Source organism: Cervus elaphus, chromosome 15 (assembly GCF_910594005.1).
Source record: "Cervus elaphus chromosome 15, mCerEla1.1, whole genome shotgun sequence".
Lineage (NCBI taxonomy): Eukaryota > Metazoa > Chordata > Mammalia > Artiodactyla > Cervidae > Cervus > Cervus elaphus.
Window position 1 is genome coordinate 60,287,417 of NC_057829.1, and position 18,875 is coordinate 60,306,291.

The window sequence follows — 18,875 nt, forward strand, 5'->3', positions numbered from 1 at the left end:
TATCTAAACAGTTGAGAGTGGACATGCAGTGAGGTACTCTGAGAAATATTTAATCAGTGCCCTTTTCTCCGAGTACACGAGACAGACAGCGCTAGCCAGCTGGCCTCCTGACTCTATGACACAGAGGGAACCCCATCCAACTTTACTTTCCACCCATCTATTTTTGAATCCTTTTACCACTTGAGAGAGAGAGAAAGAGAACAACAGGCAGACAGGCTGTGTTTAACCCCCAAAATGGCTTGCAGAGCCTGAAAGCTTGGGAGTGAAGACCATTTCTCCAGCATCTTGATACAAAATGTGTAAAACATAGTATCTCACCATGTCATTAGTCTACAGATTCCACGCTCCAGCATACTTACATATTTACAGGAAAGAGGCAGGGAGATCAAGAGGACTGTGCTGAGATGTTTAGAGAGAAGAATTTGGGATCAAGCTGCAGCATTATTAACGAGGAGAGGGAGGGTACGGTGGCCCAGAAAACAAAAAAGAGCTGCTCACATGAGTTTTGAGAAGAGACGGTGGAGAAGACACACATACATTCCTAATTTCTTGCCTTGGCTGGATAACACGGCTGCAAAAGGTAAGGTTCTTTTCTCTTCCGGTTTTCGGGATCAGAGGTAACCTGGGGGCCTAGCCCAGGTGCTCTCACTGCGTCTGGGAACGAAGGCCAAGGCCCTGGGGAAGGACTGTGGCCACAGCCAACGGCATCTTTATGGATGTCAAAGGATAGCTTGGGAGGGCTGGGAGGAGCAGCAGAGGGAGGCGTCCCTGTGCCGGCTATGCGGGAGACAATGGTGGCAGCCGGTGCCCGAGTGCCTGCAGCTTCCGTGCCTTTGGCTGGGTCACGTGCAACACCAGCGAGGTTTTCCGATGCCACTGGGCGAACGTTACGGGATAAACAAGGTACATATAAGCTGCTGACCTTTTTATTCCCAACTGCCTCATGACGTGGGTTAGAGCTCACATTCTCTCTACCGACTGTCCTGGCGGCTGCACAGCGCTGCTGGGGTTGGGACCAAGCGCCAAGGGGTGTGGAACCCGGAAGCGGGGGCCCAGGACACGGCACACCTCGGGGGGCTGATCCGGCTGCCAGGGGGACAGAGATGGGCCGGGGTAGTGAGGGGCTCTGCTGGCTGAGGGTGCCAGGTGGGAGGTAAGGCTTTGGTGAGCTCAGGTAGAGTGAGTCCCTGGAGGGACTGCGGGTGCTGGGGGGCTGCCATGCAAAGCGGTCCTCTCTGGGGAAAGGAGGGCGTGGGGGAGAGAGGACCTTCGTAGTATTTTTGAGACACAGTAAAAAGAAAGAAAGAGGAGGGGAAACGGGAAGAAGGACGACCATTAGAAACAGCAGCACAACATGATCTGAAGAAAAAACAATTCCTGACATGACTGTAAGCAAACCCTCAGCTTAGACTCCTCCTGGCTTGTTCATTTCTCCTCAGGATAAAGTCAAGGACCGGATCATACTCACCTGAAGAGGCAGGCTGACTCCCCTCAACATCACACGACGCTGAGCTCAGCCCAAGTGCTCAGTCAGTCTGACACTAGTTCTGTATTGACCTGCACCCCCTGAGACCTCCTGACCCAACAAGGGTGCCCGAGGGCTAAGCGCCAGTGGAAGAAGCCTAAGAGCTCCCGGCCTTCTCCCATCTCCTTTCCTCAAAGACTTTCCACTCCATGCCTTTGGCTTCCAAGTTTTGAGTTCCCTCAAAGTCTTGAGTGTGTTTCATTCTTTTCCCTTAGGAAATGTAGGACCAGAAGAATCATCAGAGCTGTGTTCACCCGAGGCAAACGTCTCAACTGAGTCCCTAAGATTCAGCACTCAATCCCGCAGGCATAAGTTAAAGCCCACCAAGAAGAGACTGCTAAGGACTTAGAATCCATGAGTGCTCTTGTCTCCTAGGAAACAATTTGATGGAACTACTTATTAGAAGGAAGACAGTCATGAGATTAAAAGCATGTTGTCTCCTATTTTTGATGCACCCAGAACAAAGGGGCCAGGCCATGAAGCAACTGACTGGCCGGCTGGACTGGCATCTGACGGTGCCTGGTTTACCTGATTTCAGTTCATTCCCCATCCCCATCTGGCCACGAGGCACAGACAATCCTAGAAAAGGGTAATCAGCCTCAGGCTCATGGTTTATGTGCAAAGCTCTGGTTCCAGGCTCAGAGCTAGAAAACTGCAGCCCTAGTCTCATTTCCTCTCAACACAGCCCCTAGCTCCTCCTTGGGGTTCAATGGGGCAGAGGGTAGGGGAAAGGGATAAATCTCCAGATGATCTTCATGTCAAGGAGAGCCATCTATGAGCCTATGGTTCAACTGGGAATTAGGCCATAAGGAAAGTTTATTTCCTGGATGTGTGTCCCCACAAAATTCATAAGTTGAAGCCCAAACCCCAAGGGATGGCATTTGGAGGTGGGGCCTGTGGGTGGTAATGAGGGTTAGATGATGTCATGAGGGTGAGACCCCCATGATGGGACTGGCATCCTTATAAGATAAGCAAGAGAGACCAGAGCCCTCTCTTTCTATCAGGTGAGGACACAGGGAGAAGGAGGCTGTCTGCACTACAGGAAGAGAGCCCTAACCAGAATCCTAATGAACAAGCACCTTGATCTTGGACTTCCCAGCCTCCAGACATGTGACAAATAAATGTCTGCTGATTGAATCACCTGTCTTTGTTATTTTCTTATAGCAACTTAAGACACCTAGACTTTCTTCACTGGCCCCTATCTTTAAAGATCACCCACTATGAGAAGAAAACCAGAACCTTCCACTAAACTGCACAGGTGAGGCAGAGTTTGGATGGTAAATGGATTATAACCCTAAACTGGGAGGGTGCAAAGGTGTGGCCTACTTGGGGGTTATTTTGTATTTCCTTTTTATTTTTTGCAGAGTGCAGGCAGCAAGGGGAAGGGATGTTAGTGAGGGTGAATAAGTGAAATAAAGTATGGGTCTGGACTATACTATCAATCGAGAGACAGTAAACAATCTACTCCTTAGGTTAACTAGGTTAACTTGATGCCTATCCTTTCCACAGGGAGCCCAGGTCAGTGCCCGTCAAATGTGGCCATATATCCACCAACCAAAACTACAAAATGTATTTTCAGCCACAGGCAGGAGCAGAACCTTCCAGATGTACACTCTCTTGGTGAACTTAAGCTGGAAGTTGGGGTGTGCTCACGGACTAAAACAATGCTCTCTAGAAACAAAACACTTGAACGAGCATGCACCAAGCCGAGCTGATGTTGGTGGTCAGGGAGGTAAGTAAAAGGCAATTTTGAGTGAGGTTCAGAATTATTTTGAGCTCAAGTGTCCCCCATGCGATTCCTTCTGGTCCAAATATAGCAATTGATTTCAGTGAGTTTTTAACTTAATGTGGCTATGTCCATATAAGGGGCCAGGGCTGAATTACATCAGGCCTGAAGCTTCCCAGGGCCCTGACCCTGTGGAGAGGACGCTTCCCCAGAACTCTGACAACGTGCTTAGAGCCAAGGCCTTCCTGTCCCAGGGCTCCTTTTAGCTCCGAGAAGGAGGAGGGTAGGCACAGTCGCTTTACATGGAAGGAACTACTTTCTCTTTTATTGTAAACACGGTGGGAACCACCTAGGCAGTTGACACTTCTCCCCAGCTAGCTACTAATGAAATTCCATTTATCTTTTTAGAAGATGGGACAGTGAAAAACATGAAGCTCCTTGAAGAATCTGCCATGATCCTAGTGTATACAGTTTCAGAACTACCAGTCCCTACTGTATCAGGGCTCACTACAATGATGCTGTCAGAGATGGGAAAGCCCTGGTTGCCTGTCCCCGGGGGTAAGGCGAGGAGGGCCGTGGGAGGAAAGGCAGAGGTGGGAGCAGCAGGACACAGGATTCCTCTCTGGCCCATGAGTCCCTGGACTCCTCCTTAGGAGAAGATGCTAGGCCTGCAGGGGTCTGAGAGCTGTCTTCGTCTGAAACCAAGCCAGGGCAGTCAGCAGCCCAACTACCCAAGCTCCATGTAAATCAGTGTATTCTATTAACTCTGGCCATGGCTATGGAAACAAGAAGTCATTTTTGCATTCAGAAAACAAATCTATGACCTAAAGGCTCTTGAAAGCTGGATGGTCAACTTTACACTGAACATACAGAAAACCTCTTATCTCAGCAACCTGTCAGGTATTGTTTCAGACATCCCAGTACAAAGAAACTTCTCAGACAGTAAGAGATGAGAAGATGCATACACAATTCATAGGCGCTGTTACAGAATGGTCATCCTTGCTATGAGGCTCACCCTCACAAACTCCTTGAGGGCAATGTTTCACACAGTGATCTGAATGCAACAAATGCTCAACAAAGTTGCCACCAGTAAGTATACTTAAAGGGGATTTTTGTTCACTTGACATACTCTTAAAATCCTCTCTTTTAGAAGAACTGTTTTAAAAGCCAGAAGGACTTAGTGAGCTACCCTTTGGGCTAAGTCACTGATAGTGGAAGAGGCTGTGCTTCTACATGTGCCCGGGGTTAATTAGCACTATCTTCTACCCCGGGTACAGAGCCAACTGTATCCAACCTGGAGAGTGCTGAGAAGGAACGGTGCCTGCCACCAGCAGCAGACTTAGATGCTTGGAAAGGGCTTAGAAATGATGGCACATCATTTACTGGACAAGGGACCTCCCACGTCCCGAGTCTAATGAGGCCTTCAGGAGACCAGGCCCATTTGCAGCTCCTGGTTCTGATCAGTGGCCCCGCACCGGGGGTGGGGGTGTAGGGGGGGACTTGGATCAGGGAGCGGGGTGCTCAGTGGGGCTGCACACAATTCAGCAACCTCCTTTAAGCCTGTGGAGATGGGGTTCTGCAGAGGGGAGGGAAGGCATCATCTCCGACTCAATTTCATTCCAGGGACAAGTGCAATTTTATGTCCCCATGAGCAGAACCCAGAGAATCATTGGAAAAGCAGGGTGGGAAGTAGGAAGGCATGTGGATTCCCTGGGCTCCTGGGGAGCTCTGGGAGCACATGCACAGAAGGCAGGCGTGGGGAGGCGGACTGCGTATTTTTCACAGCTCTTTTTAAAAGAATGGATTGCTCCATTCGATGGCTGTTACTCCGCTATGTAAAAACACTCTTTACGGATTGCCTGAATTACAACAGGGTCTATTCCTTTCGTCAAGCTGGCAAAGTAGCAACATGGGAGGGGGAAGGAAGAAAGATCAGGAAAACAACTTGGGAGAAAAACTTCAGCAAAATTATTCCTCCTCCCATGTGTACCACGTGGGGGATTTTCTTTTGTAAGGTAGTGCTAGGCAGTTTAAAGCCATTTGAACTTCCGTCTGCTGCTTCTAGGTTGCTAGATTAAGCGCTGGCCGCAGCTCCCTAATCTAAAAGCCGTAAGGACAAGTTGCTGGAACTCTTACAGTTCCAACTCTAGCAAATTAATGGACTAAACACAAGAGTACACTCCCTTTTTGAACATTATACTCTAAAGAGTTGTTATAAAACAGGCTCAGACCTTTTTTCTGGCTTGGCATTCCCTCATTTCCGCACACGTTTCAAACGTAGGAAACACTGGGCTGATATTTCTGATGCTCGATACAGACCAGCCTCACCCCATGCTTCTGTTTTCCTTGACTCCAACTCCTGTCTAACTCCGGTCCTCCTGGGGCTTTCCCAGAGTTGACCAAAAGTGCGGCTCAGAACCCAGTCCATCATCCAGCTGAGTGAGCGGGCAGGCACAAGTGCAAGCTATCGGCTCAAGAGTGGTCCCCACCCTGCCCGTGGGCACTCGCCTACCTGGGGCTTGCTGGAGGGAAGGCTGGGATGCACACTTCGGTAGCCCTTGGCAGCGAGTGAAGAGGGCTGGGCATTTCCATTGGCATCGGCATTGGAAGAAAGCCTCCACTCATCTGAGGGATGAAAAAAAAAAAAAAGAACCCCTCACTCTCAGGAACATTCCTTGGTTCCCTCTGATTGAAGGGTTCCCAGTGGAAGGCAGGGATAGAACAGATACAAGAGAAACCATACCTGCTGAGGAATTCTCTGACTCCAGAACTACGTGTGGCGCAGAAAGGAGGCAAACAGGCAGAAAAGAGGGAAAACAGAAATGGTTACGTTTGCAGGGAACAAGCACGCAGTACTCAGAAAGACGAAAATCCAGTGCCCCGTTGCCTGACACAAAATGCCCTCAGTCACGATGGCCTAATTACCATAGGAACCCACTCTAAACCATGATGTGCTCACAGGCGCTGACCTTTGAAAACACAAGGCTCACATTCACAGTAATGAAGAAACAATTGTTCTTGACATTCTTACTTTACAGACAAAAAGGCCACAGAACTCTCCTGTCCAGTCCTAACTCACTGACTTGCACTCCCCCATTTTTAAGCCTGATGTGGGCTCAGAATGACCTCCCCTCATTAGCAGGCTGGGCTAACAAACAGACCCAGAGAGGGAGACATCCACAAGCACTTTTTCCACAGCTGCTGGCGCTACGGGATGGGGAGAACGTGATTTAAGCCCAGAGGTATCTGCTGTGATAAGGGCTTTTCTCTCCCTGCCTGCCTTTCTTCTTTGCATTAAACAAACCCCATAAACATTTCAAAATCTAATCATCCTGAGTTTTCATCAGACTACAAGGCACCCCTGTCTCCCTTCAGCCAGCCACCAACCTGCCCTCTATCGCCTGGCACAGCTCAGAGACCTTAAGTCTCTTCTAACCTGACCCACTTAACACCACAAGGCAGGAGAGCACAGTGGTTCCAAGCTTGGCTGGGAAGGCAACTGGACCTCAATTCAAATCCTGGCTCCTCTGCCTATGGGTTCTGTGGCCCTGAGCAAGTTATAAGCCTCAGTTTTCCCATCTGAAAAATGGGGATAATGATATACTTGTGCTGTTTTAAGAATTAAATGATATAAGCATGAGAAGTGCTTAGCACAGTGCCTGGCAGAGCTCAGCAATGTGTGTTATTTTTCACCATCTTCTGCATCAACTCTTGTGTCTATTCCCTATCTTCTATGTAGCCCAGGGGTCAGCAAACCTTTTCTATAAAGGGCCAGTTAGCAAATACTTTAGGCTCTGAGGGCCACATGGGCCGAGTAGCAACTATTCAACTCTGCTGCTGTGGTACAAAAGCAGCCACAGATAGTATCAAGTGAATGGGGTGGCTGTGTTCCAATAAACCTTCATTTATGGAAGCTGGAATTTGAATTTCATTTAATTTTCACATAGCACATTCTTTTTCTTTAACCCCTAAACATATAAAAACCCAGATGCAAGGAAAAAACATCCTCACGCTTTCTGTCCAATTGTGGCAGCTCAGTTTGAATAGGGAATTTTTTTTTTTTTTTGGCAACTCAGAAATAACCCTGTGAACAGTAAACAAAAGCCTGCTTTACTCCAAAGAAGAATTTGAGTTTACAAGTATTGGAAAATTACTTCCCAATACCCTTGCCTTCTGATTGATTCCACTTTTAAAATCCCAAGAGCTCAGTCTAATTAAAGGGAAGTCAAAAAATAAATACACACACACACACACACACACACACATACACACACCCCATTCCAGGTTGACCAGCTATACAAAAACAAGCATAGGCCAGGTTAGGCCCAACCACCAGTTTGCCAACCCCTCACAGACTCAATCCCTCAGTCTCCTCCTCCTGGCTGCCGCCTCGTATCTCATCCTATATAAAGAGGGGAATAATACAATGCAGCTCTCAGAGCCCAAGGCCCCATTTCAACATGGGTCCCTCAGGGATTAGAGATGTGTCTTCTGGATGTCTAGCTGAGATTTTTAAAAACTATTTACTGAACACCTTTCTAAGTGTCAGATGCTGTTGGCCACTTTTACACATATTTAGTATTTAATTCAGTGTACACAGTCTGTGAGGTAGGTAACCACTCTACCTCATGGATAAAGAAACAGAGAGGCCAGGTGACTTGCCCAAAGTCACAGAGCCAGGAAGTGACAAAGCAGTCGGCTCAGGTCTCTAGAATCAAGTGCGGCACTCTGTCCACCACCCACGGCCACCAGTCCCACCATCTGCCACAAAGCCAAGCCTGCATTCCAGGGAGGTGGTGGAAGCCAAAGAGTGTGAGGACAAAAGGCCGGGCAGGAGAAGGGTTTCTAGTGATCTGCATCCATGTACAGCAGTCTAGCCGCATCAAGAACAACCAGGAATGCCTGTTAAAATACAGTTCATGGGGCCCCATCTCAGAGTTTTTGATTCAGATGAGAAGTCAGGCTTGAGAATTTACATTTCCAACAGGTCTCCAGGTTCTATTAAGGCCACTGGTCCACAGCCCAGAGCTCCCTTTGAGAATCGCTGCTATAATAATGTATACTCAAAAACATCCTTATACTGGGGAAATGGTTATTTTTGCAAATTTCTTCCTCCTCTGAAACAAAGTTTTTATAACCTGTTCCAACTGAATTATTTTTTGAGCAGATGGCCTGTCACATTTCTGCCACTACCTTAGGGACAATTCCTAGGTACCTGTCTTCTTGTCCCCAACACGTAGTTGGGAAATTTATAGGACTTGATTTTTACTCATGTTACTGCAACATACAGGCTTATGTGATCAAGGCAAAGTATAATCCTCACCGCCTCACACACCTCACAGGGTTGCTGAGGTCAGGGATGGGACATGTTTTAAAAGTGACCATTTTTAACACTCACTGGTGTATCTATCCGGATCTCTGGCCCTGAGATTTCCTTGCACACGCAGGCCTTCAAACATCAGAGGACACATTGTGACAATGGTTCTCCTTCCTCCCCTATATCTATCACTTTTACAATCTTATCCTTCCTTTCTAGGTTATTTCTAGTCTGGTTTTATTAAGTCATTCTACCAAATCTATTAGACTGACATACATACTAAATGTCAATAGGTTCTGAAGAGGGGCTATCAATAAAGGATGTGAACTTTGTACACGGATGTGGGGGCAGGTTATTTTGTCCACTCTGTGGTTGGGTTGGTTCTATTCAGGTGATGCTGGCACACACAGATGTGTCATGGAAAGCCAAGGTAAGTCTGTTCCTCCAAACCCCTGGGTATCATAAAGGGACCATCACTGTTGAATCAGACAGCCTTGTTTGAGTCCTGTTTTGCTCACTTCATATCCTGAAGCAAGGGACAGAGCCTCATATGTGAAATGGGAGATCATCTCTTTTAAATATTTACTAATTTTATTTTGGCTGCATTGGATCTTCCTTGCTACTGGGGGACTTTTCTCAAGTTGCGGCAAATAGGGTTCCTCTCCAGTTTCAGTGCACAGGCTTCTCACTGTGGTGACTTCTCTTGTTGCAGAGTACAGGCTTTAGGGCACAAGTGCTTCAGTAGTTGCAACCCCCCAGGCTCTAGAGCACAAGCTTAGTAGTTCTGGTGCATGGGCTCAGTTGCCCCGAGGCATATGGGATCTTTCTGGATGGGGGATGGAACCCCTGTCCCCTGCATTGGCAGGAGGATTCTTATCCACTAGACCACCAGGGAAGCCCTATCTACCTCTTGAGTCACAAGGACTGAATGGAAGTATCTGGCATTAAGTATATGCTTAGTAAGATTGGAATCCAAAATATAAGGGAAAAGAAATTTCCCAGACATAGAAATTAGAGTGGTTGACTTCCGCCATTTGCTAAGTAGTCATAAGAACATAATATCCTCAGGGATCAACCCACTTTTTTTTCCCCCATTCCAAGTCTTTAAGACTGTTCCCCTATTCCCATCACCCAAAAGGCAGTTCCCAGGACCCTACGGAACATTCCTTTCTTCCTTAAAAGAGCTGCATTCCTGACGTTTCATCATCTTTCATCTGGTACCTAGTCTCCTGAACCTTCAAAGCTGGTAGGCCATTTGTGTCTGAGTGTGACAGGTGAGACTTTGTCATGATCATGTACATGATCATCAATTATTAACTCTTGGTTAGATAGACTGTCAAAAATGCTTCTCTCAATAAAAGTTGGCTCAGAGTTCCGAGGTGGAGGAGGGGCTTAGAAAGCTGGATCCTCAGTAGGCTTTGCAGCTCTGAGGAGACTGAGCCTTTTCACGAGAAGTTTAATTTATTTTGCTTTATCTTTTCCTCCATCTGTTCTTGATATACAATCTTTCCTGGTCCGTGGCCACAGCTTACTTATTTTCCTTTATCTCATCCTGTGCTAATTTCATTTTGGTCTATTGGAAGTTTGTTTGGCTGATCACTTCTTGGGATCTCAGGACACTTTTCATTGAGTTAGTTCTGTGTTTCCCAGTAGGGTATCCAAGAGTTAGAGGAAAAGGTGTTAAAAGAGGGTTAACAGTGTTCCAAATCTTGTTTAATTTTTATTAATGCGGTGTGGTAAAGAATTTACCCCTCTCCAAAAGGAGGTCTGGCCTTTGCTCTCTGGCTTCCAGGAGTTAATCTCTAAGAGCCTGGGATGTCATCTTCACAGGACTGTGTCTGTACTATGCCAACAGTGTGACTGAGGCTGGGGGACTTTTGAGTCCACAGCTAATGGACTGGAGAGTGAAGTGAACCGCTTGGGCAGTGGATGTGTTGTGTGTCAGTCGCTCAGTTGTGTCCAACTCTTTATGACCCCATGGCCTGGAGCCCACCAGTCTCTTCTGTCCATGGGATTCTCCAGGCAAGAATACTGGAGTGGGTTGCCATTACCTTCTCCAGGGGATCTTCCCAACCCAGGGATCGAACCTCCCGCATTGCAGGCAGATTCTTTACCATCTGAACCACCAGAGAAACCCCAATGTAATAGAGCCCCAATAAAAACCATGGACACCACAGCTTGGATGACCTTCCTGATCAGCACCGCTCTGAGGATGTTCTCACACGCAGTGCTAGGAACTGACGCATCCTGACTTCAAAGGCAAGAACCCTGCCAACTCTATGCTTCCTTCTTCCCCAGACTCCACCCTATACACTCCTTCTTTTAGCTGATTTTAATCTGCATCCTCTCACTGTTCACCAGAACTGTGAGTATAACAGCTTTCAGTGAGTTCTTTGAGTCCTGCTACCAAATTATCAAACCTTAGGGTGGTTTTGGGAATTCCCTGACCTTGCAGTTGGTACCACAGTGAGTCTTCTCTTGTCAGGACTTTGCCTCCAATGACTTCTCATCTGGCCTCTTTTATCACACATGAGCTCATGAAAAAGACTCTTAGTTAATGGGGGTAAGGAATGTCTAACTATTTTAATGTCAATTCTCTTATCTTCTTGCTACTGCTATTTCTGGAGAGCAAATGTGAGGAAATGAGCTGGTTACAGGTCCAAGAATCTCTACATCCAAAGCTAACTTTGCAGTCAAGAATCAGACAGAAAGGATGAGAGCCAACAGGCACAGAGTAAAGGATAAGGATTGAACTGAACCTTGGCTTTTGAGTCAGAACAAAGGGATTGATGGTCCATTGATGGACCATTGATGTCCCCTGACCTGGGGACACAGGTGGAGCCACATCTGAACCAACAGGGCCATTACCCAAACCCAGCCAGGATATCACACCAGCAAGCAGGAAGAAGCAGCTTCTCTCGGAGGCAGGGAATCAGCATTAAGATTACTATAGTTCTTTCCAGATGGTTCCAATCCAAAACCCAGGTCTACATTCAAAGACTAGGAAGGTGGTCAAGGATCCAGAGTCAAGCTACCATGGAAGGCAGGAGTCTGGAGGCTGAGTTTTTTGTTTGTTTGGTTTTTGGTTTTTTTTTTTTTCTTTGATGGAGGCACCAGGAACGGAACTGAGGGCCTCACACATGGAGGCTGAGCTTAAACTGGGCAACTCTGAGGGCTCCATCTGTCACCACCTCAGAGAGCATCTCCACCCTCCCAGTGTTCACGTGGATGCCGATGGCTCCCAAGTCTGCAACTTGGATTCCAAATTTCCAAATGCCTATTAGAAACTTCTTCCTAGAAGTCCTTCTCTTGCCAAGAAACTCAGTACATCAAGGAACGGAATTCAACATTCCTTCCGATTCCCCTCATATATCCAGCGTCTCCATGAGTGCCACGTTGATTCTCCTAGTCAACCAGGGAAGGCGCCTCCTGCTCAGCACGGAGTCCTACCTCTCCACGCTCCTGAGACACTGCGCCAACCCTGCCACTCCACTCTTCCAAACACACGCCTCGCTTGGCCCCTCCTCTTCCTCCCCCCGCCCGCCCCCCATCACCACACTGGGTCTAGACCCTCAGAGTCTCTCACAGGAATTACTGTAGGTCTTTCTGCAGTGGCCTCCTGATTTGCAGTAACTAGACTGGCTCCCATCCAAGAGCACCTGGTGCCTGCCTGGCTCTGGGCTACGTCCTGGTACGTACGAGTCGCGGAATCCCAACAACCCTATGAAGAACATCTCCACTTTACAGATGGGAAACTGAAGCTCCCCAAGGTTAGTCAGTGGCAGAGCTGAGCCTTGATTGAGGACTGTGTGATTTGAGAAGCAGACCACCTCTCACAGGGCGAGGGAGCTGGAGCAAGGACAGGGAAAAGGGGACATCCCTGAAACGTGGGTGTCAAGGGGCCATATAGAGAAGGAAATCAGGCCACAGATATGGGGCAGTAACGTGAGAACAAAGCTTCTAATCCAGGCAAGTGATCAACAACTTGGAGACTGGCAGGGATGGAAGAAGGTGGTAAAGCCAAGGAGCAAGGCAGAGAGGAACAGACCGAGAGGCTGGGGCACAGATGCTGGCCCTGGTGGGAGCAGCTGGTATCTGACACGTGCTATCTGTGAAGACACCAGGATCAGGAAGCACACCTGATCCTTAGCAAGAGCCAGGCAAGGCATCCTGCCTCATGCTTGGGCTCCCAGTCCAGGCTGGCATGGCTGCCTGCAAGTACTGCTGAGAACTGTTTTCATGAGCTGAGTCAAGGCTCAATGGCTTGGTGTGGCCAGCAAGTTGTCATCCAGAGGCTCAGGTGAAGGGAGTAGGCAGGGGTGAGTAGGGCTGAAGAGCCACACACACCCAGCAGAGTCAAGAGATAGCAGGATGATGACCAAGGACCCAAAGGATAAGAGAACAAGAATGTCCCTCCAGTCCTTAAAGTCCCACTGGAGCTGCATCCTCTTTTAAACTCACTTCCAGTGCTAACTCATTCCAGCCTGTTGGACACCTAATCAGTGTATTTCCCCGGCCTCCCACTCAACCCCAGCTTTTTCCTTTCCACCCAAACTGGCCTTGTATAACAACCCTGAATTTGTCTCCAGTGAAGAAGACTCTGTTTGTATCAGTTTAATTTCCAAACTTTCTAAATTTATAAAATATTTTGGAACTAGAAAGGCTTAGAAACCATTGGACCCAAGTCCTTCACCCTTCATTCGTGTTTCAAAAGTGTGACATTATGCATGGTCAGAAAACAGTGAAGTAAGGGCCCATACCTGATTCTACTGTTGGAATAAACTGTTTTTTGTGCTCTCATAATGCACCTAAAATTTTTTCTCTTTCTCCCCTTCTCATCACAATTCCTGGTGACTCCCAGTGATGTCTAGCTCCTATATGCTGCAGAATGAATGTTTGTTGATTTGGATTTAATGATCTCTGTTATCTGGCAGAAGATAATCTACAAAGATTAAATTTAGTGCAAGATATGGCTTTCCTGATAGCTCAGTTGGTAAAGAATAGGCCTGCAATGCAGGAGACCCCGGTTCGATTCCTGGGTCAGGAAGATCTGCTGGAGACGGGATAGGCTCCCCACTCCAGGACTCTTGGGCTTCCCTTGTGGCTCAGCTGGTAAAGAATCCTCCTGCAATGTGGGAGACCTGGTGGCTCAGATAGTAAGGAATCTGCCTGCAATGCAGGAGACCTGAATTTGATCCCTGGGTTGGGAAGATACCCTGGAAAAGGGAATGGCTACCCATTCCAGTATTCTTGCATGAAGAATTTCACGGGGTCGCAGAGTCAGACATGACTGAGTGACTAACACCTTCACTTTCATGTGAATGATGGATAGCCATCCCCTAATCCTTCAAGGTATTTCCATTTTAAAACAAGATCCTTTAAAATTAAAATTAGCTGTTACAAATCTGCAAGATATAGAATCATCTGGGGACTAGAGACAGTTTCCTAAAGTGCCCAGACCACTGCATAGCACTGGAGTGCAAGCCTACAGATGGCAAGGCAGAGTAACATGGGGGCTCTGTTGTGCCATATTGTGACCACCAGGGGGAGCTCAAGGCCCCTTCTCTTCCCATTCACCACAAGAGGAAGGGCCAGGCAGTTGATGGGTTCTTTTATCAGAACATAGGGCAGCAGGTATGTTCTTTCTCTTTAAATTATCCCTTAAGGTTCTCTCTTCCCCAGAGGTCCTCCAGCTTGGGAGCTGGATCTTCCCAACGTCACCACCTTTCCTGAGAGCAGAATGGCAAGCTGTAGTGGGGCAAAAGTTAGGTTCAGGAATACAGAGTCAAGAAGCTACTGTCAGCCTACAGTGCTGGAGGCCACTTACACCTTCCCCTGAGCCTAGGGATAAAGCAGCTTTCCATAGGGACCAACACATCAGAATAGGGCTTTTACTCAAACTCCAGCCTGGACTTGTCCTTGGGTATCTGCTTTGGTACCTGTTCCACTGGCTGGGATGGACATAAAGTTAGGTTTCCAGGATGTTGGGCACTGACCATCTCCATCCTATATAATTCCATCTATCACAGCACACCATTCCCCACCATACCAAAAGAGTCTGCACGTCTCTGGCACCAAGGAAGTGGTCATCACCCCAATTCATTTTCTCTCTGCATTTCCTTCCTTCAAGACGGGAGAAAACACCCATCCCCTATAGTCAGAGTTCTCAGATGTGGTCCTGGGACCGGCAACATCAGCATGACCTGAAGGCAAAATCTCGGACCCCACCTCAGGCCTACAGGTGGGAATCATAAAGCCTAATGCTCTGAGCTAGGGTCTGGGAACTTGCGTCTCTACTCAAGGTGATTCTGACACAATCGGCTGAAGTGTGAGAAACACTGCCCTTCAGTGGAAAGGGGCCGCCCCAGTCTAAGGAAACAGTGCCTGGGGAACCTCAAAGTCAGCCTTTCCCAGCTCCCAGAAACACTTGGGCTGCAGAAAGGGCTCCCCAGAGAGGCCCAAATAATCATAACCTGCTAAGAACAGGTTAAGTCTTCCCTGGTGGCTCAGAGGTTAAAGTGTCTGCCTGCAGTGCAGGAGACCCGGGTTTGATCCCTGAGTTGGGAAGATCCCCTGGAGAAGGAAATGGCAACCCACTCCAGTATTCTTGCCTGGAGAATCCCATGGACAGAGGAGCCTGGTAGGCTACAGTCCATGGGGTCGCAAAGAGTCGGACATGACTGAGCACTTTCACGAGCAGGTTAAGGTCTGCCAGCTCATCTCACGCCACCAGGTGTGGCACGAAACGCTTTACACACTTCATCCTCACAACGATGTTGGGAGGCAGGTATAGTTCTCAACCCCATTTTTCAGATGGGTTCACCAAGGTTAAGAGAGACCACCTATCTCATCCATGACTGAATAGCCAACAGGTGGTGGAGGCAGGACATGAATCCCATCTATGAGGTTCCAAAATCCCAGGTCTGGGCAGTGGCTCAGATGGTAAAGAATCTGCCTGCAATGCAGGAGACCTGGGTTTGATTCCTGGGTTGGGAAGAGCTCCTGGAGGAGGGCACGGCAACCCACTCCAGTATTCTTGTCTGGAGAATCCCATGGACAGAGGAGCCTGGTGGGCTACAGTCCATGGGGTGGCAAAGAGCCAGACTCGACTGAAGCGACTTAGCATGCACGCACTTGTGTCTACTGTTTCTTAAAAATAATAACCAATCCAAAGTCCCAGGTCTCCACCACAATGTGGAGCTCTAGGCACCCGGGTTTCCTGAGTGATGGGATGGGCCGGGGAGGGGGGCTTCCTTTGTCTGCTCCCTCCGTTCCTAGTCTGCACTGGCCTTAGACATGCTCTGCAGACCTGCTGCCCCAGGTCACCTCCCTGTCTTCTTGGGAGCTAATGAGGCCAGACAGCCACCTGCCCTTCTCAGTCTCCTGGGATTCCGCCCCAGCCCCACCTGGATGGTCACCGCTGAGCTCCCAGAAGTGGGGATGGGCTCAGAGAAGCCTAACCTGGAGGCTATCTCAGCAATCCCTCCCGAGACCCCTAAGCCTTCTCTGTCCTCCTGAACACTGTCTGCAGAGCCGCAGACTGCCCACACGTTCCATCAAAAGCTAGAATACAGTGGCCGCTGCCATGCCTTTGCCTGAAGCCAGTGAGTACCTGTTCATTTAGGGCAGTGATCATCACCCACCACGGCAGGGACAGGAGCAGACTGTGCAGGGGCCCCTGGAGAACTGGGAGGCAGCCGATGGATTCCGCGCCCCCCCACCCCCACCCCCACCCCCGGGTCTCCAAAGCAGCGCACCTGTTTTCCTCTCCTGCTTTGGGGTCTCCTGGGGGCTCACAGGGCTACTGCTTGGGATCTCCCTGTAGGAGGACGAGGCCCGGAGAGTCACCGCTCCCTTCCCAGTGCAGATTCTTGTAGGATCCATGTCTGAAAAGGAAAGATCCAAAAGGGGAGACTGAATCCAGGGCGCCTGAAGAATTAAAACCATAATCAGCCAGCAATTTGGTCCAGCTGGGGAATGAGATGAACCTGGTTACAGACAGGCAGAGTCTTGCGGTCAATGAAAATTAATCTGTGGATGATGGAGAGGGACAAACCGTATTTTCAGGGGTTTCCCACCTGTCATGAGGTTAGGAGGGAATGGAGGCACAGTGAGTTCTGAGTCAATGGATGCGTTACAATGTCAGCTGGAAATATATCCAAACCAAAGCGGGTTGATTTCTTTTATTAAATGAAGTTTAGTTTGGTGAGCAGACTTCTGACCAATTAGTAAGGCACAGGTCAAGAAAGAATTTATAAAAGATATCTCAAGTTCCCACACCATCCTTTTTATAGAAGAGCAAGTTAACAGCACAGGGCATTCGGTGAAGGTTCAACAGACAATCATTTCTCAGAGCAGTCCCTCAGCGGAAAAAGCAAGACAATCTCCTTGTGCCAGCAAGCCAAGCCCCCTGCAGGGGTGAGACAGGATGTGCTGCCTGGGGAGAAAGATCACGAGGCCTGGAACCTCACATTCCAAACTTAATAAAGAAAATTCGCACCAAAGAAAATGACTAGAAACGCTAAATCCTTCGAGGAACAGTGTTTGCGGCACTTCCAGCTGAGCCTTCCCTGGGCCCTGACCCCTCCTGTGGTTCACAGTGGCCTCACAGCAGACCCAGGTCATCTTTCAGAACTGCACTGAGGATTTCAAAATATGCTTCAAAACAGGCTGTTCACCCTCCAGGAAAATCAGTAAGGAGGAGGCAAGAAAGCCATGCAGACCACAGTCCTGGGAGGCATATGTGCAGAATGTTTCTCTCCGTGAGGCTGAGTGGAACTGAATTCCAGTTCTGCAAGTTGCTCACGGCACAGCCTGGATCTCAGGCCTAAAACTGTCATGAGTGGGATTGTGGGGAAAGTTAAAGGTGGGCAGCAGGCAGGATGTGGGCTCAGACGTCCAGCTCCTCCCCGCTTCTGTGCCACGGCTGAGAAATACCAAGTTTCTTGGCTCCTCCTTCCCACTCGGCAGCCCCCTTTCCGACAGCACAGACAGAACAATCATTAGTTACAAAACGGACTGATCAGCTCCATCAGCACCTCTTGCACAAAACACATATCCAGCACAGCAGGCAGCGGCCTTGAAGAGCATCTGACTTGTCCAATCCTACCAGGATAAGTGACCGATGTCAGGGAAATACTGGGAAAAGTGATTCATGGGCTTTTCAAAAGGGTGAGGGGCACAGTGACAAAGCCAGCCCATCCGCAGGGTCCTGTGTGCATAGCCAGGTGGGCCCAACTCCTGAAAGTACCATCGCTGGGATACAGAGACACCTGGGCCTCACTTGTCCCATGCTGTGTAGGAGGAAGCTATGAGCTACGACCTGACATCTGAACTGTACCAGCTCCAAAGTGTACCAGCCCCATGGAGAGGAGAGGCAGGGAACGAGTGCAGGTGGGGCTGGGGGCAGGGGAGGGAGTGCTCAGGGAAAATGCCCCACCAGGATCCCAGAGACACAGCCTGATCGGGCAGCTGTTTCAAATCCAGCCCAATTCAGAAACGCCCTGGGCAGCCACGTTGGTTCCTGGGGACGGTGGAGTTTTAAACAAACTCTGGGGAGCTGGCACCTCTAGGAAGAACCTAAGTCGCCTAAGGGGCTCAGACCTGTACCAGCTGGAGTCGACGTTCAGCCTCTGGACTGACCTTCTCCCTAAGCGGGGAAGGGCAAAGCACCTGTCAGCCCCTTTCCACATTTGCCCGCGGCTCACAGAAACACACACACACACAGAAGGAAGGAAACCAGCCAGAGAAGTGAGAGGGAATGGCTCCTAAACATGCAGGAATGAAGCCTCCGAGTCTTTGTTAGAAGGAAAGAAGATCATGCATGGTCTGCTAACAATGAAAAAAAAAAAGAAAGAAACCAACCCAAGGAGAGATACCTGGAGGGAGTACTAGGCCTGCAGAGTTTTTCACTGTCTTCACAGGGATTATTTTAACAGCAGAAATAGAGCGTGCACGTAAAGGGTCGGCAGTTGCTGAAAACACAAAAGGGTAAATGGTGCATCCAGAAAAAAAAACATTTGGGAAACCCTCAGGCAGTGGAGGAACCCAGCAGGGACAATAGGAGGAAGTCGCCTGCAGAGAACAATGGGAAGAGCAGTGGACGCAGGAACTTAAAATAACCCGCTTTCGCTCTTCAGAGCCCTGCGCCGGGGTGGGCAGAACCCTCCCGCCACGGCACCCTAAACGCAGCTGGTCTGTGCCTTTGCTGCCTGGCACACCAGGAACCTGCCAAGGCTCTGGGCAAGGGGACTTACAGAGACGCAGATGGCCTGGCAAACAGGAAGGGGAGAGCAAATGGGGTCCCC

The 18,875-nt window shown here is 48.9% G+C and overlaps 1 protein-coding gene and 1 long non-coding RNA gene across 39 annotated transcripts in view; one reads left to right on the top strand and one right to left on the bottom strand.

Moving 5' to 3' along the window:
- The window catches only part of SORBS1 (sorbin and SH3 domain containing 1), a 232,472-nt gene that overhangs the window by 90,993 nt on the left and 122,604 nt on the right, over positions 1-18,875 (bottom strand). For 9 of the 38 annotated variants that reach the window (XM_043925929.1, XM_043925925.1, XM_043925932.1 and 6 more), the window contains 5 exons: positions 18,447-18,542; positions 16,326-16,454; positions 5,995-6,021; positions 5,764-5,876; positions 554-1,267 (listed from right to left, as the gene is read on the bottom strand). In XM_043925929.1, the coding sequence (XP_043781864.1) occupies positions 554-1,267; positions 5,764-5,876; positions 5,995-6,021; positions 16,326-16,454; positions 18,447-18,542 (1,079 nt within the window). The remainder of the gene's footprint in view (positions 1-553; positions 1,268-5,763; positions 5,877-5,994; positions 6,022-16,325; positions 16,455-18,446; positions 18,543-18,875) is intronic. The other 29 variants (XM_043925954.1, XM_043925953.1, XM_043925947.1 and 26 more) reach the window with 6 other exon arrangements.
- LOC122708994 lies at positions 205-3,801 on the top strand. Its single transcript, XR_006345378.1, has 4 exons — positions 205-580; positions 2,690-2,783; positions 3,035-3,257; positions 3,660-3,801. It is a non-coding gene; the product is annotated as an uncharacterized LOC122708994 (long non-coding RNA).